This window comes from Elephas maximus, chromosome 19, assembly GCF_024166365.1.
Source record: "Elephas maximus indicus isolate mEleMax1 chromosome 19, mEleMax1 primary haplotype, whole genome shotgun sequence".
Classification (NCBI taxonomy): domain Eukaryota; kingdom Metazoa; phylum Chordata; class Mammalia; order Proboscidea; family Elephantidae; genus Elephas; species Elephas maximus.
The window spans coordinates 51,842,053-51,869,961 of record NC_064837.1 but is presented as its reverse complement, the minus strand read 5'-3'; the positions used below and the strand labels follow the sequence as shown (position 1 = coordinate 51,869,961).

At 40.3% G+C, this 27,909-nt stretch overlaps 1 protein-coding gene across 1 annotated transcript in view; it reads left to right on the top strand.

The window, feature by feature from the left end:
- Positions 1-26,731, top strand: part of LOC126063183 (leucine-rich repeat-containing protein 37A-like) — a 51,880-nt gene extending 25,149 nt beyond the window's left edge. The window contains 6 exon segments of the mRNA XM_049861367.1: positions 11,133-11,251; positions 16,279-16,411; positions 17,716-18,022; positions 18,393-18,497; positions 25,921-26,063; positions 26,632-26,731. Of these exon segments, the coding sequence (XP_049717324.1) occupies positions 11,133-11,251; positions 16,279-16,411; positions 17,716-18,022; positions 18,393-18,497; positions 25,921-26,063; positions 26,632-26,731 (907 nt within the window).
- The last annotated feature ends 1,178 nt before the right edge of the window (positions 26,732-27,909 follow it).

Below are 27,909 nucleotides of genomic sequence, written 5' to 3'. Positions count from 1 at the left end.
ATAACCCAGTAAATCTCCTGAACAGGAGTCCTTGTGGCTCGGGGGTTAAACGCTTGGCTGCTAACGGAAAGGACAGCAGTTCAAACCCACCAGCGCTCTGCAGGAGAAAGATGTGACAGTCTGCTTCTGTAAAGACGACAGCCTTGGGAAATCTATGGGGCAGTTCTACTCCGTCCTGTAGGGTCACTGTGAGCTGGAAATCAACTCACTCGACAGTGGCAGTAGCAACAGCAGCAGCAGCAGATCTCCTGAATGAAGCCTCTATGTTGTTACAAACACCAGCTGAACACGTTAGAAGTGTAAAGAGTCAGTCTTTTTTGAATCTGAAATACACCTCAAAGATGTGCCAAGACCTTATTAGTTAAGCAGCGCTCTTTGAATAGTAGTAGTAATCATATCTCTTTCAGATGAAATCAGGAATGACATATATTGTGGAAAACAAGCAGGGGTTGACAATCCTAAATGTTAAGTATGCCTTTTATTTCCGACTTTAAAGTGCGTTTCCTTTATTCACCTTCACAGGCCCAGACTGGTAGCTAATTTAAAAAATTCTTTTAGTCAAGTTTATTGGTTCTAACCATACAAGCTCCATGATTTTTATTAACGGACGGACTCTACAACATAGAGAGGCTATACCTTATTCAGATAGAGCACGTTCACATGCTAGCTTGTCTGTGGCACATCAAGGTTGTGCCAAGAACTTAAGCACCAAGAGAGAATAAGATGAAAATCCAAGCCTTATCCCTTTTGAATTATTTGCCCCACTATTGACAATATCAATGAGGTAGGTGAGGCCACCCTTTGAAGGCCAATTGAGTTTCATCCCAGAGATGCCCTACCTCTCCCCCAGTCAACTAGCTTCGGTTCCCTTTAGATGGAGGTAGACACACAAAAGATAACACACTTCAGGATGTTGTCATCACTTTTCGGTATGTACTGCAATCCTGGCAGCTTCTTCTTAGAAAGGCATGAACATTAAATATGAAAAGAAACAACTTGTGTCTGTTCTTTGGAGCAATTTAGGGTAGCTGTTTAATTTGTAATGGTTGAGAAGTGTTGAGACCATCATATCCAGCAATTATTGTCTTCTCCCAACTTCATCTTATTCTTCCCACCCAAGCTATCTTCTTTTCTCACTGAACCTTAGTAATTCTTCCTCTGCCCCATGACATTTCTTTAAAATCTGTATTTGTTAGGTATTTGTTATTATGTTCCATGCACTATACTAAGTAGTTTTACTTATTATACCAAGTAAGATAGCATGCATAACGCTCTTACCATGGTGCTTGGCACGTAGTAAGTGCTTAATACGTGTTAGCTCATGATATATCTCATTTTCATTTTCTCAGTAACTCTTGTAATATAGATATTATTATCCCCATTTTGCAGATGAGGAAATTGAAACTCAGAGATGCTGGGTAGCTTGCCTGGGTACACACTGTTAATAAGTGGCAGAACCACTTAAGAGGGTCACAGTAATTCTCTATGCAGCTCTGCATTCCTTGTAATGTGAGTGTATGATTGCAGTTTGACTTCCTGTGCATTGTGTCTTGAAGTTGGTTTCTAATTTGGAAAGGACTGTTAGAGTAGAGAACTTCATTTTCCTATGAAACCCCATGGAGCCCCTCGCTGTGCCATCCTGGGGTAGTCCTAGGATTTCTGCTCACTGGCCAGTGCAGATATGACATCGTTACCTCTGAGCACCTACTCTGTGCCCACCCCGTGCTAGGTGCTTTACACATGTGCTTTCATTTAATCTTCAAACTACCTTGTGTGATAAATGGTGCTACATAAGGCTCAGAGAAGTGAATTACTCAAGCCACTTCGCCAGAAGGTGGCAGAGTCAGAATTCAAACCCAGCTCTGCCTGATTCCAGGGCCCTTGCTTCTTCACTGTCCCTCTCTGCTTCTTTGTATACCCAGTCAGAGAGCCTTCTTCCAGGCTACTCTCTGAACTTCGATTCAAAGATAGGCTAACCATTTCAGATCCTTTAGGCTTTGCCCCTGAGAAAGTTTCTGTGATGTAGTCAGAGGAGCTTCATGTGGGCAGTCATGTTCTCATGGCTCATGGATCTATGTAGATGAGTAAGGGAAAGGGGTTACTCCATCCCCAAGTACTTTCAGACATATCGGAACAGAGTCTAGGTCACTCTGCTTATTTCTTTGATTACCTTCCTCCAAGGAACCAGTTTTCCCCTGGCTGCCTTGAAATTCTAGAATAGATAGTTTGGGAGTTTGTCCTATTTTAAACTTATTTTCACTGCCTGCTTTGGACATTTTTTCAGCTAAAGCTGTTAGGATTTCAGTACACTCAGGACAGTGATGACATGCTTCAGTCCTCAATTCTTCTCTGTCTCTTCAGTTAATAGAAAACACAGCCCATCTGTCTGGACCTGTGTAGGAGAATTGGAAGAAAAAAATATAAGAGGTAAGAAATGTTCCCTTATGTTGTGAGCCACTTTTCATCTGTCCCGTTATTCTATAGCAAAAGGCATATGCAGAATATTTGTGTTTTCTACCAAAGACACAAGGGAACGATTAGGCCAAATGACTAATGGACCACAAGTACTACAGCCTTTTCCAGACGGAGTCCAGCACAACTATATGGTGCCTGGCCAGCACCACCAACTGTTCTGACAGGGATCACAATAGAGGGTTCCAGACAGGGCTGGAGAAAAATGTGGAACAAAATTCTAACTCACAAAATAAGAAAAAAAAAAAAAAAACAGACTTATTGGTCTAATAGAGACTGAAGAAATCCCAAGAGTATGGCCCCCGGACACCCTTTTAGCTCAGTAATGAAGTCAGTCCTGAGGTTCACCCTTCAGCCAAAGATTAGACAGGCCATAAAGCAAAATGAAACTAAATGGGCACACCAGCCTGGGGGCAAGGAAGGCAGGAGAAGACGGGAAAGCCGGTAATAGAGAGCCCAGGGTTGAGAAGGGAGAGTGTTGATGTGACATGGGGTTGGTAGCCAATGTCACAAAACAATATGTGTACTAATTGTTTAATGAGAAGCTAGTTTGTTCTGTAACCCTTCATCTAAAGTACAATAAAAATTAAAAAAAAATCCTTTCAGGCACATATATTTATAATTTTTATAAATAATTATTAAATATTAAAAGTAAATTTTATTGAAAGTGTATCTTCTAAAAAATATATTAGTATTTTATTCTTCTAATAAGATAGCCTTTAAAAAATAATTCAGAACAATACTTCTTAAACTTTGAGTTCGGGACAGACTCTGAACTAATAAAAAGTATTGCCACGTTTTTCTCCCATAAAGATAAGCCCATGAATGTCAAAGAGGCAATAGATTAGGAGTCAGGAGTTCTGGTCTCTAAACTCATTAGCTAGCTGTGGGACCCTAAACCTATTCTGTAACCCCACTGCACCTTAGTTCATCTGTAAAGTGAAGGGATTGAACCAGAAATGGAAATGATCTCTAGTGCATTGTCCACTGTAATTCTGTAAAGCCATTAGCATCATTTAGTTTGTCCAAAAGAGTTGCAGATCCCCCAAACTTGAGCTGTTAAGTCATTTCTCTCAACCAAGCACAAGCTTGGTGAAGAAAAGAATGCTCTAAAGACAGGAGGAGGAAATAGGATAATACAGTGTCCCCATATTTTGATTTCATTAGGGACAAATTTGAGGATACTAATGTCGGTTGGAGAAGGGCTGTTTAGTTAAGGGGAAACACTAAGTTGATGGCTGTGAGGTCATGATCTGTTAAGAAAGATCAGAGGCTGAGTGGGACCACAATAGTAGGTTATGGACAGAGTGGGAGAGAAATGTAGAACAAAATTCAAACTCATAAATAAGACCAGACTTACTGGTCTGATAAAGACTGGTGGATCCCCCGAGAATTTGGCCCTTAGACACCCTTCAAACTTGGAACTGAAATCAGTCCCAGAGATTGCATTATAGCCATACAGTAGACAGGCCTATAAAATAAATAATAATGCCAGTAAGGAGTGTACACCTCAGAACAATCAACTACATGAGACCTAAAGGGCAGCATTTGCTCAAAAGCAAAGTTCAGAAGGATGGTAGGGGCAGGAAAGCTGGGCGAATGGACATGGAGAACCCAGGAAAAAAGGGAGAGAATGCTGACAAATTCAGGGGTTTGCAACCAATGTCATGAAACAAACTGTGTATAAACTGTTGAACGAGAAACTAATTTACTCTGTAAACTCTCACCTAAACAACAACAATAAAATGTTCAAAAAAAAAAAAAAAAAGGAAAGAAAGAGCAGAGGTTTGGAGAACTGAGATAATTTGGGAGGAGGAACACAAAACTTTGCTACATTGTGTTGGCTATATATTGCTTTAGGAGCCCTGGTGATGCAGTGGTTGAGAACTCAGCTGCTAACCGAAAGGTCGGCGGTTCAAACCCACCAGCTGCTCCTTGGGAGAAAGATGCGGCAGTCTGCTTCTGTAAAGAAGCAGAAGATCAGCCTTGGCAACCCCATGGAGCATTTCTACTCTGTCCTATAGGGCTGCTATGAGTAAGAACCTACTCCACAACAGTGGGTTTTTAATATATATATTGCCTAATTGTCATTCTTAATGGCTGGGGGAAAAGTAGGCAGGGAGAGATGCAGAGGTGGGTGGGCTTACTTGCACAGAGCCCATCAGTGAACTTGAAGGTTTTAAAAAGGAAAAGGACCCCTTGTTTGGGGAACCATGCTCAACCAGATAAGTGACACTCACACTCTTTCCCTTTATAACGTCTTACTGAATAGTAACTACTGTTTTAAATCGAACTCATTAATAGTATTAAAATAAATCTGGAAGAATGCACTAGACTAGAAAGAATTGGGGAGATCACAAGGCAAGAACAAGCTACGTGGCTCCCAGACACACCACGTACACCACGTTCTGACTCTGGGTAAGGAAGAGTCTTCATTCCCCTTTTCTCCATCTACCAACGTATCTGATCTCTGGCAACTGATACTCTGTATATTGCGACATGGTGCTTTTTTTCAAGGATATTTAATTTGTCTACCATAAAATTCACCATTTTAAAGTGTACAATTCAGGGGTATATTCACAAAATTGTGTAGCCATCACTACTATCTAATTCTGGAATATTTCATCACCCCAAAAATAAATCCCATATCCTCCCTCCAACCTCCGGCAACTACTGATCTACCTTCTGTCTCTGTAGATTTGCCTATTGTGGACATTTTGGATAAAAGGAATCATAAAATATGTGGCATTTTATGTCCAGCTTCTTTCACTTAGTATAATATGACAAAGTAGAACTGCCCTCTAGGGTTTCCAAGGAGTGGCTGGTGGATTCAAACTGCCAGCCTTTTGGTTGGCACCCGAGCTCTTAACCACTGTGCCACTAGGGCTCCATGTATCAGCGCATCTTTCCTTTTTATGGCCAAATAATATTGTATCGTATGGATATGCCACCTTTTGTTATTCCATTCATCAGTTAATAGTCATTTGGATTGTTTCCATATTTTGGCTATTGTGAATAATGCTGCTATGAACATTTGTGTATAAGATTTTGTGTCAATTAAAGCTTTTAATTCTCTTGGGCACATACCAAGGAGTGGAATTGCTGAGTCATACAGTAACTCTGTGTTTACCTTTCTGAGGGACTGCCAACTTTTCCACAGTGATTGCACTATTTTACATTCTTACTGGCAATGTGTGAGGGTTCCAATTTCTCTACATCTTTGCCGACCCTTGCTATTGTCTTTTTTAAAAATAATTTATTTCATTTTTTGTTGTTATTATCTATCTTTAAAGCCATCCTAGGAAATGTGAAGTGGTATCTCATTGTGGTTTTGATCTGCATTTCTTTGATGGCTAAATGATATTGAGCATCTTTTCATCTGCTTATTGGCCATTTATATTTGTCTTTGGAGAAATGTCTATTCAAATCCTTTTCCCATATTTCAATTGTGTTGTCTTTTTATTGTTGAGTTGTAAGAGCTCTTTATATGTTATAGATATAAAAAACAAACAAACCAAACCAATTGCCTTCAAGTCAATTCCAACTCATAGTGACCGTATACGACAGAGTAGTACTGCCCCATAGGGTTTCCAAGGAGCAGCTGGTGGATTCAAACTGCTGACTTTTTGGTTAGCAGCTGAGCTCCTAACCACTGTGCCACCAGGGCTCCATATTGTGGATACTAGCCCCTTATCCCCTGGATGGTGCAAATGGTTAATGCACTTTGCTACAAACCAAAAGGTTGGAGGTTCAAGTCCACCCAGAGGTACTTCGGAAGAAAGGCCTGCTGATCTATTTCTGAAAAATCAGCTATTGAACACCCTATGGAGCACAGTTCTACTCTGACATACATGAACATAGACTAATTAAATATTTAGTCATGAGAGACAATTAGGGAAGAGAAATAAAAAGAGAAAGTGTAATTCTCGCGAGGCTCTCCCAGATGAGTAGATGAAGTTTGAAAAGGTATATATCTATATTTAATGCTCTCAAAATTAAGGTTAAAAGTAACCGCTATCTTAAACCCCATTTTCTTTATACACGTTAAACACAGGTTTTGGAGTCAGACAGGACTGAGTTCAAATCCTAGATCTGCTTCTTACTAGCTTGGTGACCTAGGAGAAGTTATATAATCTCTCTGTGCCTCAGTTTCCTCATCTGTAAAATGGGGTAATGATAATGTCTACCATATAAGGTTATTGTGAGGATCGAATGTGAAATGCTGATCATAGTACCTGGAAGTTCAATCGGTAGTACATGTAATAATTATTATTTCTATAATGTTCTGCAAAAGTACCCTAATCATTCTTGAATGGAGTTGACCTAAAGGCAGTTTCCTTTTTTTTTTTTAAGAATTGAGAAAAAATTCTATTCTAGCATTTTGGAATAAAAATTTGTGTAAAAATAAATCTATTCATTCTATTGATATGTAAGCAAAACGTTTATTTATTCAACAATATTTACTAACTACCTAGTAAACATCAGGCACTATGCCAGGTGCAGGGATGACACTGATGGCAGGCTGTGGTCCCTGCCCTCAAGAAGCTAGCAGGCCAGGAGACTGACGAGTAAAGGTGATGACATCAATGTAACAAGGCTATGATACAAGAATGCACCTGGAGTGTGTGACAGAACTATGACTTCCACAAGTTCCTCTTCTTAGATTTACTGCCTTCTCCTTTGGTTCCAAGAATTGGTCCTTTTTTTTTAAATTGGGTGAATTAAGCCATGGAATTTTTTGAAGTTCTAGAGACTGAAACGAAAGCACCTTAAATTATGGAGGACACTAGAAATAGTATTTCCTATGGAGCAAAAAGGCTTCCTATCGGTGTAGTCACTTCCAGGGTTTTCTACCTGAAGTTCTTTGATGTATTTTTTCTTTGTTATCCACCTTTCTTTTCTTGCAGGTTTCTACCTGAAGTTCTTTGGTGTATTTTTTCTTTGTTATCCACCTTTCTTTTCTTGCTCTCCCTCTCTTTCCTTTCTCCACTTATCTTCTAATTCCCAAAGGAAAAGTGTTTTATGGATTCTAGGGGTGATTTATAGGTTAAGGCAGAAAATGATTTTTTTTTTTTAACCCACAAGTTCCATAGCCCCGCCCCCCACAAAGACTATAAACTTTCATGGGAGTTATTGAAAATGCAGATCATTTTAATTCCATTGCATTTTTCCAGAGTTCCCAATCATAATCCTCTGACAACCATCGAAGATTCATATCTTTTTAAATTGCCAGCATTAAAATATTTGTAAGTATTGCAACAATCTCATGGGTTATGAGATGATTTCGATTCTTCATTTTTACTTTCATCAAAGATTACGTATTTTGCACTTAGGCTAAAAAGTCATAATTTTAATTTGGTTACTGAAAAAAATTATTAGCAAAAAAGGAATAAGAAAGGATGTATACTGGGCAAGAGAGCAACAGGGGAAGAGAGCAGTGTTAAAGAACACATATGGATATGGTATATGCAGATAAATGTAGCAATATCATTTATTCATAAAAGCAAAGAGATTAAGGTGTACATTATAAAAAGAACAAGGAATCAGAAGAGGTGAATACAATATGAGAATGAGAAGTGGGATAATGGTAAAAGACTACAGGTTAACTACTGTTCTGTGACGACATCATTCATTTGATGATGCAAATAAACTTATATCTCTTCCATAAGAGCTTTCTGGAACTATCTTCCATGGAAAATAAACTTGAGTTGGCTTGTTTTACAGAGAAGTCAAAACTGAAGTAATTACCTGCCCTTCAGTATCTTTTTTAAGTACAGAATTTTTGTATTTGGGTTCGTATCATGAACGTTTGGGCTTTCTCCTTCAGAGACATGGGAACAACACAAGTGTCACAACAGTTGAGAACATCCTCATAATGACATCCAGTTGGAAAAACTGTAAGTCATTTTTTTTTCTTAGATTTATTTTCACTTAAGTTTTTTTTAGGTTTGTTTTATTATTTTAAAGTCAGTTTATTGAGGTCTAGTTACATGTAATCAAATTTGCCCTTTTAAAGTGTAGACTTCAATGAGTTTTGACAAACGTATACAGTGTAACCACCACCACAATCAAGATTAGGATATTTCTGTCACCCCAAAAAGGCCCCTTGTGCCCCTTTGCCATCAATCCCTTCCTCCCACCACCTGCTCCTGGCAACCACCTATCTCGTTCCTATCACTGTAGTTTTGCCTTTTGCAAAATGTCTTATAAATGAAATCATATAGTATGGAATCTTTAATGTTTGGCTTCTTTCGCTTAGCATAATCCTTCTGAGATTTGTCTGTGTTGTTGCCTCTGTCAGTCGGTCATCCCTTTGTTTTGCTGAGTAGTATTCCAGTTGTGTGGATGTACCACAGTTTGTTTATCCGTTCATCAGCTGATGGACAGTTGGCTTGTTTCCACCTTTGGCTATTGTGAATAAAGCTGCTGAAAACACTCGCAGGTCTTTGTGTAAACAGGTTTTTCCTTTCTTTGAGGTAAATACCTAGGAGAGAGAGACAGCTATATCACATGCTAAGTGCCTATTCAGCTTTATACAAAACTGCTAAACTGTTTTCCAAATTGGCTGACCATTTTGCATCCCACCAGCACTGTATGAGAGTTGCTATTGCAAATAAAAAGTTATTTACAAATAACGATTAAAAAAAAAAAAGTAAAGGCAGCTCAGTACAAATATATCAATTCTATCTATTAATACCTGTACACTAGTAGTTGTGTAACAGTATCTCATTGTGGTTTGAATTTGCATTTCTCTAATAGTTGATGATGTTGAGTGTCTATTTATGTGCTTATTTGCCGTTTGTATCTTCTTTAATGAAGTGTTCAAATCTGTTGGAATTTTGTGTTGGATATTTTTCTTCTTACTATTGAGTTGTAAAAGTGCTTTATATTTTCTGGATTATATATCCCTTCTCTCAAATATGTGTTTTGTCAATATTTTCTCCCAGCCTGTGGGTGTCTTTTCATTCTCTTGAAAGTGTCTTTTGAAGAGCAGAAGTTTTTAATTTTGATCAAGTCTAATTTAGCATTTTTTTTTTTTTTTGGTATATGGCTTGTGCTTCTTTTGTGTCTTATCTAAGAAATGTTTGTAAAACCCAAAGTCACAAAGATTTTCTCCTGTTTTTTTTTTTTTTTTCCAGAAGTTGTATAGTTGTGTAGCTCTTCCAATTAGGTCTATGATCCATTTTCAGTTAATTTTCATATATGGTGTGAGGTAAGGGTCGAGTTTATTTATTATTTTTTTGCATTAAAAATATTTTTGTAGGGCCTTGCTATGACATCTTATTACACAGTTTACTGAAGCTTAAATTGTGCCATCTCCCTGCCAATATAGCAGGCTAAATAGAAATTCAGCTGTTATGCTAAAGCTAGTTGAGGGGATTAAGTGAGATGAGTAAGGAAAGAGGCCCTGCACTTAGCAATCTGCTCCAGCCACTTTTGTCAGGTCACCTCCTTGACTTTTCTTACCACATCAGATCCTACCGTCACTGCTCTGGCCCCGTCTTCCTCAACCTCCTGCAGCATCTGCCACAGTGATCCCTCGCTTGTCAGCGAGGTAGCATCCTCTCCAGATATTCAAAGTTCCCATCCGCAAACCAGCTTTCTCACTTAGTTGATACAAGGAAGGGAGGGTCCAGTCTTCTCTTTTCATGACCATCAGTAGATGATGAAAAGTGCTATCATTCTCTGTAGCTATGTGCCACCAAGGCCATAAAGAGATTAGAGCAACTGCCATCCTTGAGTTCATTATTGGAATTCCTTAGTAGTTTAGGTTGGGAGGAGATACTTCTGAATTAAACTACAGATCAGGGTCACCCAGTTCTAATCCCTATCCCCTTTATTCTATAATCCCTATAGCATACCCACTGCCATCCTTACTCTTCTGTTGGGCACCTCTATCCTCCCTTCTGTTTATTTACCATTTTCAAGAGCAGCAGTTGACCAACTGATCCCCATCCAAGTGGCCAAGCCATATGCCCCAAGAACTCCTTCATGGAACTGGACAGCAGGTCTAACTGCTTCCATGTACTACTGCTCCCCTTGCCATGGGGCCAGAAGAGCTGGATGGTAACTGGCTACCATTACTGAACATTTTGATCAAGGAATCTGTAGGTGAATCATGATCAAAAGGGGAAAAAATTTGGAACAGAATTTCAAATTCTTACAGAATGCAAACCTGACCTGTTGAGACTGGAAGAACCCCAGAATCTATCACTCTCAGAAAATCTTCAACCCATGACCCAAAATTATTCCCTGCAGTTATCTTTAAACTAAACAACACTTTAGCTGCATCAGTAAAGAATGTTCACCATGAGTATTGTACTCTTTTAAAGAATTATCTATATGTGATCAAATTGACAACAGTAACTATAAAGCATAGATAAGAAGTATAGGGGGTAGCGAATCTAAGTCAATGGTGGTGAAACAACATGGGTAGGGATAGTGCAAACGGTGATGCCCTTGAAGAATGTAACCAATGTTATTGAATTGTACATGTAGAAATTGTTGAATGGGTGTATGTTCTGCTATATAGATTTTTATCAAGATTGAAAAAAAAAAAAAAAAAGAACTCCTTACACAGCCTTCTGGCCTTGGCCTGCTTCTACCTACTTAAGTAACCCCACTAACATTAGTTTAATTCTCCTTATTTCCATTTACAGGATCTTACCTAGTCATATGGCATGCTGCCTGTGCCAGTTTAAAAGTACCGTTGAAGTTGTCAGCAAGACAGTCAAGCTGCATTGTGACAGTAAATGTCTGATAAACACCACACGTTGCAGTGAGTCCGAAATGCTTCATGATAAATTTTAGACTAGCAATGTAAATGCTTTATTTTTATTCCTTCATTCATTCAGAGTTCCAATGTAACTGGTTGTAAGAACTACTCCGTTGCTGAAAGTTAGATTCTCAGTGTTTAGTGAGGCAGTTAATAATCTTACTGATCCACATGCGTAAAGGAACAAGAGAAAGGAATGCAAAGGGGAAGGGAATTACCTTAGTGGGCCGCATACTCTGTACCCTGCTCTGTGCTTGGGCGTTACCCCAGAACAATAACTTATTCATGTAGTGTATTGTAGTTTGTAAACTGATTTCATATGTCTTATGTCTCAAGTACCCCCTGCCTTAGGACAGGTATAGATCCATTTTTGTTTGTTTTCTTTTTGTGTTTGCAATGTCATGAAAGAGTACTAGCAATAAGGCTTTATAAAAGTTGTATTTGAAGCCTCAGAGTTTCTGGTTCTAGAACCAGAAGCTGCGACCCGGATCTCCTAATGGATGAGAGGGCACTTCCATTCTTAAACTCTTCAACTCTAAACTTGCTCTGAATCTCAAGCTTTTCTATTCCCAAAACAAAAAAGCAGGTGCTTTTAAGTTTTTTTTTTTTTTCCTGTATATTAGTTTATTGGCACTAACTTCATGATTTCTAAAACGTGATTACCTTCACATCCAGAGAGCCTGAAATGGGCCTCTAACAGTGATCTGGAACAAATAATGAACAATACCACTTTGCTGTTATTGTTAGGTGCTGTTGAGTCGATTCTGACTCATAGCAACTCTGTGTACAACAGAACGAAACATTGCCCAGTCCTACACCATCCCCATAATCATTGCAGTGTTTGAGCCCATTGTTGCATTCATTGTGTCAGTCCATCTCATTGAGGGTCTTCCTCTTTTTCCCTGACCTTCTACTTTACGGAGTATGATGTCCTTTCTCAGGGACTGGTCCCTGCTGGTAACATACCCAAAGTATATGAAATGAAGTCTCACAATCCTCCCTTCTAGGGATCATTCTGGCTATACTTCTTCCAAGATGGATTTGTTCGTTCTTCTGGCAGTCTGTGGAATATTCAATATTCTTCACCGACACCATAATTCAAAGATCTTGATTCTTCAGTCTTCTTTATTCATCATCCAGCTTTTGCATGCATACGAGGCGATTGAAAATACTGTGGCTTGGGTCAGGTGCACCTTAGTTCTCAAGGTGACGTTTTTGCTTTTTAACACTTTAAAGAGGTCTTTTGTAGCAGATTTGCCCAATGAAATGCACCATTTGATTTCTTGACTGCTGCTTCCATGGGTGTTGATTGTGGATCCAAGTAAAATGAAGTCCTTGACAATTTCAATCTTTTTTCCATTTATCATGATGTAACTTATTGGTCCAGTTGTGAGGATTTTTGTTTTCTTATGTTGAGGTGTAATCCATACTGAAGGCTGTGGTCTTTGATCTTCATCAGTAAGTGCTTCAAATCCTCTTCACTTTAGCAAGCAAGGTTGTGTCATCTGCATATCGCAGGTTGTTAGTAAGTCTTCCAGCGATCCTGATGCTGCGTTCTTCTTCATATAGTTCAGCTTCTCTGATTATTTGCTCAGCATACAGATTAAATAAGTACAGTGAAAAGATACAACCCTGATGCACACATTTCCTGATTTTAAACCATGCGGTATGCCTTTGTTCTGTTCAAACAACTGCTTCTTGGTTTATGTACAGGTTCTGCATGAGCACAATTAAGTGCTGTCAGTTTGTTGTACTGTGGTGGCTTGTGTTGCTGTGATGATGGAAGCCATGAGACCAGTATTTCAAATACCAACAGGATCACCTACGGTGGACAGGTTTCAGTAGAGCTTCCAGACTAAGATAAACTGGGAAGAAGGACCTGGCGATCTACTTCTGGAAAAACTGCCCAGTGAAAAACCTTATGAATAACAGCAAAACATTGTCTGATATGGTGCTGAAAGATGAGCTCCTCAGGTTGGAAGGCATTCAAAATATGACTGGGGAAGAGCTGCCTCCTTAAAGTAGAGTCAACCTTAAGGATATGGATGGAGTAAAGCTTTCTGGATCTTCATTTGCTGATGTGGCATGACTCAAAATTAGAAAAAACAGCTGCAAACACCCATTAATAATCAGATGTGGAATGTATGAAACATGAATCAAAGAAAATTGAAAGTCGTCAAAAATGAGATGGAACACTTAAAGATCGATACCGTAGGCATTGGTAACCTGAAGTGGACTGGTATTGGTCATTTTGAATTAGACAATCATATGGTCTACTATGCCAGGAATGACAAATTGAAGAGGAACAGTGACACATTCATTGTCAAAAAGAACCTTTCAAGATCTATCCTGAAATACAATGCTGTCAGTAATAGGATAATATCCGTATGCCTACAAGGAAGACCAGTTAATACAACTATTACTCAAATTTATGCACCAACCACTAATGCCAAAGATAAAGATTTTTACTAACTTCTCGATCAAACATGCAATCAAATTGCATTGATAATTACTGGTGACGGAATGCAAAAGTTGGAAACAAAGAAGGATTAATAATTGGAAAATACGGCCTTAGTGACAGAAACGACACTGGACATCGCATGGTAGAATTTTGCAAGACCAACAACTTATTCATTGGAAATACCTTTTTTCAACAATGTAAATGGGACTATACATGTAGACCTTGCCAGATGGAATACATAGGAGTCAAATCAACTATGCCTATGGAAAGAGACCATGGAGAAGCTCAATATCATCAGTCGGAACAAAACCAGGGGCCAACTGTGGAATAGACCATCAATTGCTCATCTGCAAGTCCAAGTTGAAGCTGAAGAAAATTAAAACAAGTCCACAATAGCCAAAGTACAACCTTGAGTATATCCCACCTGAATTTAGAGACCATCTCAAGAATAGATTTGACGCATTGAACGCTAATTACCGAAGACCAGACAAGTTGTGGGATAACATCAAGGACATTATACATGAAGAAAGCAAAAAGGTCATTAAAAAAACAGAAAAGAAAAAAGACACTTTGCTATTTATATAAAAACAGTATTGCTTGCTTTTCGAAACATTTCTATTATTTCCTTCCTCCCCAGAGGTGGGCAGAAGAAAAACTGTTAATCTTTTACAGATGAGGAAAAACAAGATTAGAGGTGTTAGTGCTATACCCTGGTGCCCAGGTGTCCTACCCCCAGCTCTGAGCTTTCCACAAGCCCATACTCCTCCTTTCCCATGATCTCCTAGTCCTCCTTTGACTCTCACTACCACCAAAAATACTTTCAGTTCTTCTGGAAAAGAAACACAACTGCACAATGATACATTTGACCTTTATGCAGTCAGAAGCTTTGGGTGGTTCCTCAAGTAAAGCTGGAAATATTAGACATGAAATAAAATGAAAGTAGCCATCTGACAAAAGTTGCTTTTTCTCTTTAAGCATGTAGGACTTCATGTAACATTTATCCAGAAATTGCTATTATCCCATCCATTTATTACACATTCCAACTAGGCATGCAGCATGGCGAATTAAAAATCTCTTAACCAACTGGATGGTGCCTGGCTACCATTACTGAACATTTTGATCAAAGAGTCAATAGAAGACTCCTGATCAAAAGGGGGAAGATGCAGAACAGAATTTCAAATTCTAGTGGATTCCAGACTTTCTGGAGCCATTGAGGCTGGCTGAACCCCTGAAACTATTGCCCCAAGATTACTTTTAAACATTAAACCAAAAAAATACCCTGAAGTCTTCTTTAAACAAAACAATAGTTTAGCCTAACTGATAACGAATATCTGCCATGAGCATGTGCTCTTTTAAGAACTATCTATATGGGATGAAATTGACTACAGCAACTTGGAAGACTAGATAGGAAATTTAGGAGGCAGTGCGTTTATGTTAGTAGGGGAGAAACAATTCAGAAAAGGAGGATGAGAATGGTTGCACAACTTGAAGAATGTAATCAGTGTCACTGAATGGCTCGTGTAGAAATTGTTGAGTTGGTGTTTGTTCTGCTGTGTATATTCTCAACAACAACAAAATAAAATAAATTTTTTAAAGTGTCTTAGCAGACCCAAGGGGAGAAAAGTTTCTTAACATACTATACCCCAGATCTCTGCCAAATTTCAAAAAAGAACCAGGTGGACATAGTAGACACATTCTGCATACAGCCTTCTGTTATGGGGACTAGGGTATATGGCAGGAGGGACTAAGGGAAGGAGTTGGGCAGGTGGGTGGAGAAGGGCGTGTCCAGATGAGGAGCTATGAGCAGTGGGCTTTGGAGGCTCAACTTTAACACCTGTGCCCCTGTTCCCCTCAGAGGTCTGTCTTTCAAAGTAGTCACCTGTGATGGCAACAAGAATGTGAACACAGAAAAGGTAGAAAGAGGAAAGTTTGCCCTCTCTCTCTGCATCTGAGGCAGGACAGTATGTGGCATATGAATATGAGGAGAAATTACAGATGGATTTACCTGAGTGGGGGAATCTTTGTCTTCCAGCCTTGGGTTTATTAAGTCTGGACAATTGACCTTTGGGGACCAAAAGAATATTCCTAAATATAACCTGTTGCTGTCGAGTCAATTCCAACTCGTAGTGATTCTATAGGACAGGGCAGAACCGCCCCACAGGGTTTCCAAGGCTATAAATCTTTTCGGAAGCAGACTGCCACATCTTTCTGCCATGGAGAGGCTGGTAGGTTTGAGCCGCTGACCTTTTGGTTAGCAGCTGAGCACTTAACCACTGTGTCACCAGAGCTCCATAATCTAAATATAGTTACTACGTTTCACACTATGGAATGTTCTCAGTAGGTAGCCACTTTTTCAAGAGAACCAGGGTGGACAGAGTGGACAAATTCGTAGTGGAACATTGTTATTACTAGTCATAAACTTCAGTTTGGGTTTATTTTTCTCCTCTCTAAATGGTGCTCCAATCTTCGTTGACTTCTAAGTTATGTGACTGGGGTATATGGCTATGAATTGACAAAAAGCTGTCCCATCAGTCTTTCATTATCAAACATAGTCTTTCTGTTTTGGCAGGTGAAGAAGCATCTCTGGGGGCCGCAGAGGGAACATTTATGAAGGCATTACAAGCCCGGAAGAAGAACACCAGCACTGAGCTCACTATTGAGCCAGAAGAAGCATCCTCAGACAAAAGTAGTGTCAATTTGTCAACTGTCCTGAATGAGCCTCTAGACTTTAAGGATGAAAGTGATGTTATTAGCGCACTAAATTACATATTGCCTTATTTCTTGGAGGGAAGTCTAGAAGACATAGAATTGACGTTATTACCATTCATTAAACTGCTTTTTTTTTTCAAATGTACAAGATAGAGAAAAGGCCCTGAGTGATTTGCAAAACAACACAGGGAATCCCCCTCTTAAGCCTGAAAACAACAATGAAACTTACAGAAGTAAATTGAGGAAACTCTATTTTCTGGAGAATTTGTTAGATGCAGAAATTCAAGAAAAAATTGATGAGGCTAAAAAGAAGGAAAAAGCTGCCATGCTTACGTATCCCAATATTTTAGGTGCCAAATTTAAACGCCAAATCTTTCAAAAGAAATTGGAAACTGCTTAATCCCGGGAAAACCACCAAAGATCCAGAGAACAGGTGTTGGGAAAAGGCTGCGAAGGGTGAACAAAGTCCTCAAGAGGCCAAGGGGCATAAAGAAAAGCACTTCAAAGAAATGGAAGATCCGAGCTTCAAGAGGAAACAAGGGGCCAAGCCATTTGTGGAGAACACGCCCAAAGCAAGAAGGCCCCTGAGGCCAGTCTCAAAGAAGGTGGAACGACTTCTCAAGGTGAGGAGGCAAAGGAAGTTAGGGGGAGTCTCCTTTGTCACAGAGCCTTCATCCATCAAGGAACATAAGGCCCCAGTCTCTTCTTTCCTGAAGCAATACTCCATGGGTAGGGCTTCTACCTCTCCTCCTTCAAAAGCCCCCCACCTGAGGTTAGAAACCAATCAAAAGACTTGTCCTACACCATTTTTGTTTTAGAAGATGCAAATGCTAGAGTTAAAAATATGGAGGCTCCAAAATCAGTATCACATTCCAGAAAAAATTTCCCTCTTGTGTGGTTTACAGAAGACCAAAGGCCAAAACAAGTCGAAGGTTGAGAAAGGTCCATAGACTGATGCTTAGAAATAGACCTCCTTCCTCTGCAGTGAGGAGCCTCATAAATTCGCCTCCACAAGAGGCTTTTTCATCTTCGGGAGAACTGAGTTCTCCAGAAAATCCTTTTCCAGAATTCTTTCTTTTTTTCAGAGTCATTTTCAAAAAACATTCCTGTACACAATGCTACTATGCTAGATGAGACTACCCCGAAATCATTGTCCATAAGGATCCTTCCACTGCGGATTCTGCTGTGACTGCAGACAACTTAATGGCACCTGTTAAACAAACAAAGCACAATGGGAATACCATAACATGGGCCCTAATTTACCCTCCAAGCCTGATGGCTCCTCTCTCCCATTGCTCTCATCCCTGGGTGATCAATTTGAAACTCAGCTAAACCAGCAGCTACAGTCCCTCATCCCCAACAACGTGAGAAGGCTCATTTTGCATGTTATCCAGACTTTGCGTATGTACTGCTCAGAGCCCCAGCTACAACTGGCCTGTGCCAAGCTCATCTCCAGAACAGGCCTCCTAATGAAGCTTCTCAGTGAGCATCAATAAGTTAAGGTGTCCAAGGCAGACTGGGATACAGAGCAATGGAAAACTGAGAACTATATCAATGAGAGCACAGAAGTCCAGAGTGAGCAAAAAGAGCAAGAGTCAACTGAGGTGAGGACAACTCCAGAAACGTGAGGCTCAGACTTTCCATCAGAATTCAAGACATGCCTTTAGAGTGCCAAAGCTCCTACTCCATATCTCATCTTGGCCAAGTAACTTTGGCCAAGAAAATCATCTCCCATTTCGTTCATTTAGAGGATGGTACCATTATTCCTAGTGTAGAGGAGAAGACTTAACACACAAATTGTACAAGAAGAGTACCTAATAGTAAGATTATTAGATTTGGTAGTTCTTTATGAACCTATAAGCTAGATTCACCTGGAAGAATTGGGTTTTCAAACTGAATAGTTAGCTTTTATCCTTTTCATCTCTTTGTTCTGTAAAAAAAAAAAAAAATTGTTTTTTTCTTCCTATTTTTTAGTTCACAAAAGAAGTTCCAGGATATGGCTATACCAACAAAGTCATTTTGTCAATATCTGTGACTGTGGTAGTGATGATTTTGATTATAATTTTCTGCCTCACTGAGGTAAGGACAACAATTAACTCAAGTTTCCAGAATATATTTTGTCTTTATAATAGAGTTGAAAACCACGAAATGAAAATTAAAGCCACTTTCCCACCTTGATATCACTACTTGATATCCCTCTTCAGTCACTAGGACTGGGGTGTGCTTGGTTCTTTTATTGCAAAGTATATTCCGGGGATTTTGAAAGGAACCCTACTCCCAGGAGATCTGGGTGGAGTTGAAATCAAGATAGCAAGCCATTAGACTATTTTGAGAAGTTAAATTTAAGAAGGCCAGGGTTGACATGATTGCAAAATGTCTTCAACCCAAAACTGTGTCAGTGATTTGATGTAGTCACCAGTCACTTTCATTCTATCCCTGATTTCTTTCCCTGTTGGTTGAAATGATAAGACGGATAACATGTGTACTCTTGGGGAGTGATCAATCAACCTGGGGAGAATGGACACAACAAAAAGATAAAAGTGTTATCTTGTAGGTTCCTTAGATTGACTTAGCATCTTTTTTCTCCAGTGTGTAAACTAAAAAAAAAACCCTTGCCATCGAGTAGATTCCAAATCATAGAGACCATACAGGCATTGTCTAAATAGGCTCAGTTAAAATATTGCAGTAAGCAATTTGGTTCTGCTTGCTTTTTGTTCAATTGTATAATGGTTTATTACTTTCCTGACAGACTGCTGCTGGCATATTTAACAAGCTGACAACTTACGCATACCCTGCCAATTCACCCTGATTTACCTATTTACCTTTTCTACTGTCAGAGCAGCCTTGCGTTCCAGCCCCTCACCATACCCCAGTCACACCATACTCATTCCTACTTTTGTCTGTGCCTTTGCCCATCAAAAATTCCCTTAATTCACTCTTCGTGTTGAAGTCCTATGAATCTGTTGAAAGCCAACTCAAGTCCATCTTTCTTCACAAAGCCTTCCCTAAACTCTTCAGTCCTCCTGGCCCTATTCATTTGCGAGATCTGTTGCCATTCCTTGGGAGCCAAAGAGAGACATTTGCCCTCTCCAGAGAACTTATAACTGTGGTAAGCAATTTTTAAAAAGATGGCCACCCAAAAGAGAAGATTTAAGATCAACACATAATGGAGCAGAGCAGAGATATATAAAGACCAAGTGGCCTCCTGATCTATCTGAAGAAAAATATGTCTATCAGCAGGAGGGTTGGTCAGTTCCTTGTAGAAAAGGCAAGGAACAGGTCAATGTGGGCAGTGCCCATCCTAACATTGCGCAAAAGTAGGGATGGAGCCTGGGCAGCATATGCGAAGTGTTAGGGCCACTAGCAGGGCTATGCTTGAGGAGGACATGGATGGATGCAGCTCCCTCAGATCTTTCCATTAAACCCTGGATTCAGCTGATTCTTTACGTTCTATTCTGTTCTCACCAAGTAGTCTTCTGATTGTGCTTTAGTGTGCACGTAGGCCTGTCTCCTCGGAGACACAGTTCCCTAATCCTGTAGACACAGAAGTTCTGTCTGTGGAACAGATGTCTTTCTCACTGTCAAGTCATAATTTGGCATGCTGATTTTTGGTCAGTCCTGCGATATTGATAAGGTGAGACTGCCCCCAAAAGGAAGAAGCTGGTTCTCTTTTGGTGGCGAAAGAGTCCGATTTCTAAGCCTGGGGGGCTGGGGACCAGCATAGGGTCAATTTGCCAAGACATCTGGGGAGACAGTCATTGGCCACTGCCCAGACAGCTCCTCTGCTTCCCCAAGCAGCATGTGGCTGTTTCCTGTTTTGACATTTCTATAAAATCCTGTGCTGCCTTTAATTCCTATGTTCAGCTTAGCCTTACGTTTGTATTCATTTATATGTTTTCCTTATATCCTCTCCCCCACTTAGATTACAAGCTTTTTGAGGACTGAAACCATGTAGTGTTTTACAAATAGTGTTACCGGAATAAGGTTCTTGCCTCTCACCGGTCAAGAATGAGCAGGTAAGGCACGTAGTTTTCCACATGAGCAAAGCTTTATTGAAGAGGCTTGTAAGTGGAGACGAGGAGGGCCTAGAGCAACGTTTACCCTCATCTCACAGAACAAAAGACTATCCTGGGTTTTTAAAAGTTCTTCAGTGGGAAAAGATTTATGTTTATTCACAGACATAGGTGGGGATATGTTAACTACGTGCCCGCAGCAGCTTTCCAAGATGGCTCCTGTCCCAGACGCCTCTGGGATTCGTAGCAGGACTTATTACGGGGAGTCGTGCCTGCGCAGTCTCTCGCTCTGTGGGTTCGATTCCACTGCTGGGGCTGTAGCCCCTCACTGCCCCTGGTGGAAGGTCACACTGCGGTCACAGGTGCATGTTCTGTGCGTGTCCCTGGGCCTGTTTTTCTCCCCCTGCTTCTGAAAGGCAACTTTAAAGAAGTTGCAGGCTATTTTTAGATACCCTGCCCCACTGTTCAGGGTAATGGCTTTGTTTCTGCACCCTGGCCCATTTCTTGTTACTTTGTTTGCAGATTTGGGGGCCCCTCTTTTTTTTCTCTTCTCTGTCTTGCTAAGTCTCTAGGTTCCACACTCAACCACCTGTTAGTATAGTCTATTTCTCTTTTACTTGTTTCTCCTGTAACCACAGCAGTCTCTTTGCTGTTTCTCAAACAGGCATCCTCCGATCTCAGGGCCTTTGCTCCCTGTCTTAATAGTAGACAATAATGGTGCCCAAGGGAAGAAAGATAAGGCATTATAGCAATTCCAAAGTGAGAAATAATACAACCTAATATTTATTTTGAAGTAGCAGACAGAGCCTAGACAGACCCATGTGTTCTTAACACTTTTGAAATGTCAACTTTTGAAGTTCTAGTCAGTGGGGGGAAGTGGATACATAATAGAACAGTGGCCTAACTATTGGGGGGAAGGGGGGTAATGGCAGATCCATACTTCTCATCTTAAACAAACATATTTCAGTAAATGTAAAAAAAGAAACCATAAAAGTATTAGAATGAAATAGAAGTCATATTTTTATTATCTTGTGGTTGGAAAAAGCTTTCTAAGCTTGATACTACAGGCAGAAAACTGATAGATTTGATTACCATTAGCAAATTCAGGGAGTCCCTGGGAAGCGCTGGACTATTAACCAAAAAGTTGGCAGGTCACACCCACCCAGGGGTGCCTTGGTAGTAAGGCCTGGCGATCTGCTTCTAAAAGATTGCAGCCTTGAAAATCCTATGGAGCAGTTCTGTTCTGCACACATGGAGTTGTCATGAGTCAGAATCAACTTGAAGGCATCTAACACCAACAAAACAGCCAATTTAGCATTTATTTAAATGCCAAGCATTGGACCACATATATTGTCTGACACAAGAACCCTTGGAAGAAGATATTATCATCGCTCTTTCACAGATGAAGGAGATCAAATTAAGGCCCCAGGGGCAAAACCAAAAGCAGAACTGATAGTCGCCTGACTACGAAGCTCCGTTTTGCCTCCTTAAAGACAAAGACAAGTGCCAGCTATCTGAAACATCGAAATAGAATGGAAAGAGCTGAAAGGATTGAGATGTTGAATATAAGAAGAGCTTTTAGAAATCAACAAGAAAAAGACGATCCAGTGGAAAAGGGGGCAAGGGCTATAAAGAGCAGGAGGTGTTTGCACTCTTGGAATCACACCTGTCACCCTCTCCTCATGGTGTATGGGGTGTGGGTCTTGTTAGGGAGGCCATTGCCACCTCAGGGTATAAAGATAGTGTCCTATATTTTCTTTTATTACTTTTATAACACTGTGTTGTATGTTATATGTTTTAGTCCATGTGGAATTTGTTTGGTTTTGGTATGGTTGAGGTAGAGAATCTTTTTTCTCCCTATGTGAATATCCAGTTGTTTTACAATCTCCTATTGAATGGTTCATTCTTTCCATGCTTATCTAAAATACTGCCTTTGTCTGGACCGTATGCTGTTCCACTGATCTACATGTCTTTTCCTGTACCGGTGTCGCCTACGCAATTCCAATTGCTGTACAACATAATTTGATATTTGGTTGGGTAAGCTCCTGCTCTTTGATCTTCTTCTTCATCCTTTTCAAGCTGTTGTTACATATTTTCTCTACACAAATGTCAGCTGGTCAGTTTTTGTAAAAAAAAAAAAAAAAAGCTATGTTGGCATTGGAACGGAATTGCCTTGAATTTGTAGATTAATTTGAGGAGAACTGGCATCTTTACAATGTTGAGATTTCCTAAGAACATGGTATCTCATTCCACATAATCAGTTCTTCTTAATGTCCTTCAGAAGAATTTCAGTGTTTTCTTCACATAGGTCTTGTACATCTTTTGTTTATTCCTGGGTACTTTATACATTTTTGTATTGCTATTGTGAATGAAATCCTTCTCCCATTACATTTTCTAATTGGTTATTGGCGGTACATAGGAAAACTATTGAGGTTTGTGTGATTTTGTATCTAGCCACCTCACTAAATTCTAGTATCACCCGTACCCATTACTGTCAAGTCGATTCCAACTCATAGTGACCCTATAGTACATAGTACAACTGCCCCATAGGGTTTCCGAGGCTGTAAACCTTTGTGGAAGTTTACTGCCACATCTTTCTCCCACGGAGTGGCTGGTGGGTTTGAACCACCAACCTTTCAGTTAGCAGCTGAGTGCTTAACCACTTTACCATCAGGACTCCAGAATTCTCATACTACTTTGAAAAAATTTTAGTTCATCTCTTGAGCTTTTTATGTTGTCCATCTGTCATGGATTGAATTGTGTCCCCCCAAAATGTGTAACAGTTTGGCTAGGCCACGATTCCCAGTACTGTATGATTGCCAGCCCCCCCCCCATTTTTTTTTGTTATCTGTTGTGATTTTCCTATGTGTTGTAAATCCTACCTCGATGATGTTAATGAGGTGGGGTTAGAGGCAGTTATGTAAATGATGAGAGAGAGAAGTGAGCAGATAGACAGTGGAACCTCATACTACCAAGAAACAAGAGCCAGGAGAACAGCATGTCCTTTGGGTCCCTGTGCTGAGAAGCTCCTAGACTGGGGAAGATTGAGAACAAGGACCTTCCCTCAGAGCTGACAGAGACAGAAAGCCTTCCCCTGGAGCTGGCACCCTGAATTCGGACTTCTAGCCTCCCAGACTGTGAGATAATAAAATTCTCTTTGTTAAAACCATCCATTTGTGGTATTTCTGTTACAGTGGCACTAGGTAACTAAGACACCATTATTTAACATGCAAGTAATGATAGTTTTGTCTCTACCGTTCCAATACTTACATCCCGTTTATTTTTCTTATTGCCTTGATTAGTACCATCTAAGCAATGTTGAATAGTAGCAGTAGTAACAGGCATCCTTATTCGTAACTTTAAAGCAATACTGTTGTCCAAGTTTCTGGTGGATACTTTTATCAAGTTAAGGATATTTCCTCCTTTTCCTACTTTTAAGAGTTTTTATTAGAAATTATATGTTGAATATTACCTAAAACCATTGATAAAATACTTTAAAATATATGCAAGATCCTAAACTAGGTACTGTGTAAGAGTAAAGAGGGATAAATGAGGATAGAATCCTTGCGCTCAAAAAGGTAATCATCTAGCAGTAGAGATGAGGCTTGAAATAAATGAAAGGTTTGAAGATACTGGTCATTGTGGTGGATACCCATGGTCATGCTTTCTTCCAAAACAGATTTATGCTCATCGGGCAACATCAGAGGAAGACAAAGAAGGATCCTCACAGTAAATATTCGTCCAGCAATTTTTTTTTAATGTTTATTGTGGTTAAAATATATATAACAAAACATTCATAGACTGACAATTTTTAAAAGAGAATTTTAGAACTAGGAGAGAACTTAGAGGGCCTCCGTTTCAATCCCCTTAGTTTACAGTGAGGAAACTACCAAAGGCAGGAAGAACGTACTTACCTTAATACTTTGGCTCCGGCAAAATCACCTCCCAGGCCAAGCTAAGCTTGATGGGACTAGCACAGGGGCACCTGCTGTTGTCAGTCCTTTCAGGGGAAGAGTTAGGCTATACCTGTTTTTTCCTGCTGTTGGTGAACATAAAGCTGGGCCAGAGGCTTGCCTTGGAGGCTCTAGGAAAAGGGTAGGGAAGTCCTCATGGTCTTGGGGAAGGGGGCTGGTCTCATTCAAGGCTGATGGAAGGTAGAATACATGTGTTTTTCCTCTAAAGTGGCAGGAAAATGTCACTTCTCATCCTGCCAGTTGTTAAGCCCCTACTCTTTATTCCACTTATCCAAACCTCATAGAATTTTAACTGTGAGGAGTTTTAGACTATAGCTTGTTTTAGAGAGGCAGAAAGGGAAAGTATTTTGCTCCATGGTCTCACCACTAGGGGGTGTCAGAAAGAGGATGACTCCTTCCCATGTGGGTACTTCTCCACTGATGACACTGTGCTTGGACTGTGAGCTACACTTTATGTCCTGACTCAGTACATGCAAACTTCATAGACATGGCTGCTCATAGAGGCAGAAATAGTTTCTAAAGCACACTTGGGGTCCGTGGGTGGTGCATATGGTTAACACGCTCAGTTGCTAACCGAAAGGTTGGAGGTTTGAGTCCACCTGGAGGCCTCAGAAGAAAGGCCTGCTATCTACTTCCGAAAAATCAGCCATTGAAAACCCTATGGCGCACAGTTTTACTCTGACACACAGGGGGTCATCACGAGTTGGAGTCAACCCGATGGCAACTTTTTTTTTTTAAAACTGATTACACGCTATGCACTCTGATATTTTCTATTCTGTTCAGTTTTTTTTAATGCTAGTCATGACCTTTAAATTGACTTCACAATCAGTGACCACTCACCAATCAGTAACCACCTACAACATGAAAATCAGTGAGCTAGATAACCTGGCTAGTTAGACTCAGGCATTTATTTGGTGTGATTCGACTTACAGAATAAAGCAGCTAGAAGAATAGAAGCACCTTCTCCTCCACTTACCCCCACTCCCCAGAGAATAAAGCACGAGTCCAGATCTGAAGTGGACTGATGTAAATGTTTCTGGACAGGGCTGCTCAGTATGGTTGTGCAGTTGGTTCACTGCACAAAGGTACCTGGCCAAGGAGGTAAGTGGGGCTGAAAATTCTGCCTAGCCTCCATACCAAGCCATGTACAGAGGTCTCCACAGAGACATCGTGGGGCCCTGTGGACAGATACGGAGAGCTCCTAGAAGTCCAGTATGCATGGAGTTGTTCTCAAACCCCAAGTCTGTAGTGATTTTGCTAGTTGTGATTATGGGTGGAGGTAAACTTTTGAGTCCTGCTGAGACAAGAGATATGCGTTATGAGGGACATGGAAAATGGCATGGATCACTAATTGTCTTGTGTGTGTGTTTCCCCCCAAGGGGCTTTTTCCGAAATCTGCTGCACAGGAGATGCGTGTCGGAAAGTGAAAGTCAGGTACATCTGGGGAAGATGCAGTGCTGTGGTGGGAGAAAGCAGGAGAGATGCGGAGTTAATAGTTCCCTTTCTCTTTTCCAGGGGGGCTTTTTCTGGAGAAGGTGGCCACTTTGCCTCAGGGATACGTATAGACCTCTCAATGCCACCCGCAAGAGAAACATGGCACATAATCTACACGACAAGGATTCTTCTGATGAGGATGAGATTTTCAACAAAGATGCTGGGTAAATGATTGGGGACAATTTAAACTTCTTATGTAAAATAAGGAGATATCAAAAGGGCAGAAATGCAGAATTTCAAATTCTCATGAACTCATACTTTCTGGAGCCATGGAGGCTGGATGAACTCCTAAAACTATTATCCTGAGATAATCTTTAAACCTTAAACCAAATATATCACCTAAAGCCTTCTTAAAACCAAACAGTACTTTAGCTTCACTAGTAAAGAATGTCTGCCTTGAGCGTTGTGCTCTTTTAAGATCTACCTGTACGGGATAAAACTGACAACGGCAACCGCCCCCTAATGCTTAGGGGGCAGTGAGCTTACGTTAAAGGGAGAGGAACAGCTCAGGAAAGGAGGGTAAGAATGGCTGCACAGCTCGAAGAAGGCAATCAATGTCACTGAATTGTACATGTAGAAAATGTCGATTTGGTATATGTTTTGCTATGTATATCCTCAACAACAAAATCAATAAAATTTTTTAAAAAAGAAAAAATAATAAAATGAGGTGGTAATGAAAAGCTTAATTGCTCCTTTAAAGAATAAGAGCCACTGGCATTGTTCTTATCCCAGGGAAGCCAGCGAAGTCACAACAGAGAAGGCCAAGCCTACAGAGACGACTACAGAGGCCGATGAGGAAAGTGAATTGCTTGAAGTCAAGACCACAGTGTGAACCCCATCCTGCCTCAGGCTACTGCAAATTTTATTTTCTGATATTGGCTTCTCAGCTTTGCTTGTAAAATACTTATTTTTCTCATATTAAAATCTATAACCAGTTCTAGCCATGTGGTAAGGGATTGAAATGTAAGTAGTTAAATATTGACATAGGCAAGAAAAGCAGGGCTGTAACTAGAATCCCTCATGGTAGCCATTCCATAAGAGGCCATGTGGGCAAAGAAGGACAAATAGGGGCTTCACTCTTCTGTTTCCCCAGTATAATCCATCCCAGGGAAATGGAAAACGTATCAGCCACAAGGGGCGTAGATTATTAAATCAAGTGCCGATTTATTCTGGCTCTCTCTCCTCTGTGCCGCATTCAAGCCTAAGTCCACCAACACACTTGAGCCCTTGTCCATAGGGTATCATACACCTTCTGGACCCTCTCATAGTTTCTTTGAAGTTGTTAGAATACTTGGATCTCCACTGTGCGGCCAAGTCCTTCTTTTTTCCCCAAGACCTCAAACTCTTGCAAAAACGCATGTCCTATTTTGGTATGGGATTCTGTGCCCTTACAAGCTGGTGGAAAATTCATATTTTTCTTTTTAAACCATCCCAACCCTTGGTGTTATGGATTGAATTGTGTCCCCCAAAAATGTATGTCAACTTGCCTAGGCTATGATTCCCAGTATTATGAGAGTGTTAACCATTTTGTCATCTGATGTGATTTTCCTATATGTTGTAAATCCTACCCCTACAATGTTCATGAGGCAGGCTTAGAGGCAGTTATGTTAATGAGGCAGGACTCAATGTACAAGATTAGGTTGTGTCTTAAATCAGTCCCTTTTGAGGCATAAAAGAAAGAAACGAGCAGAGAGTTGGGGGAACCTCAAACCACCAAGAAAGAAGCACCAGGAGCATAGTGCGTCTTTTGGACCTGGGGCCCCTGGGCTGAGAAGCTCCTCAGTCGGGATGGTTGATGACAAGGACCTTCCCCCAGAGCCAAAAGAGAAAGAAAGCCTTCCTCTGGAGCTGGCACCCTGAATTCGGACTTCTAGCCTCCTAGACTGTGAGAGAATAAATTTCTCTTTGTGAAAGCCATCCATTTCTGTTACAGCACCATGAGATAACTAAGACACTTGAGTAGCTAACAGGAGAGTATAAGAGTATCAGGGTAAAGGAAGAATATGTGAG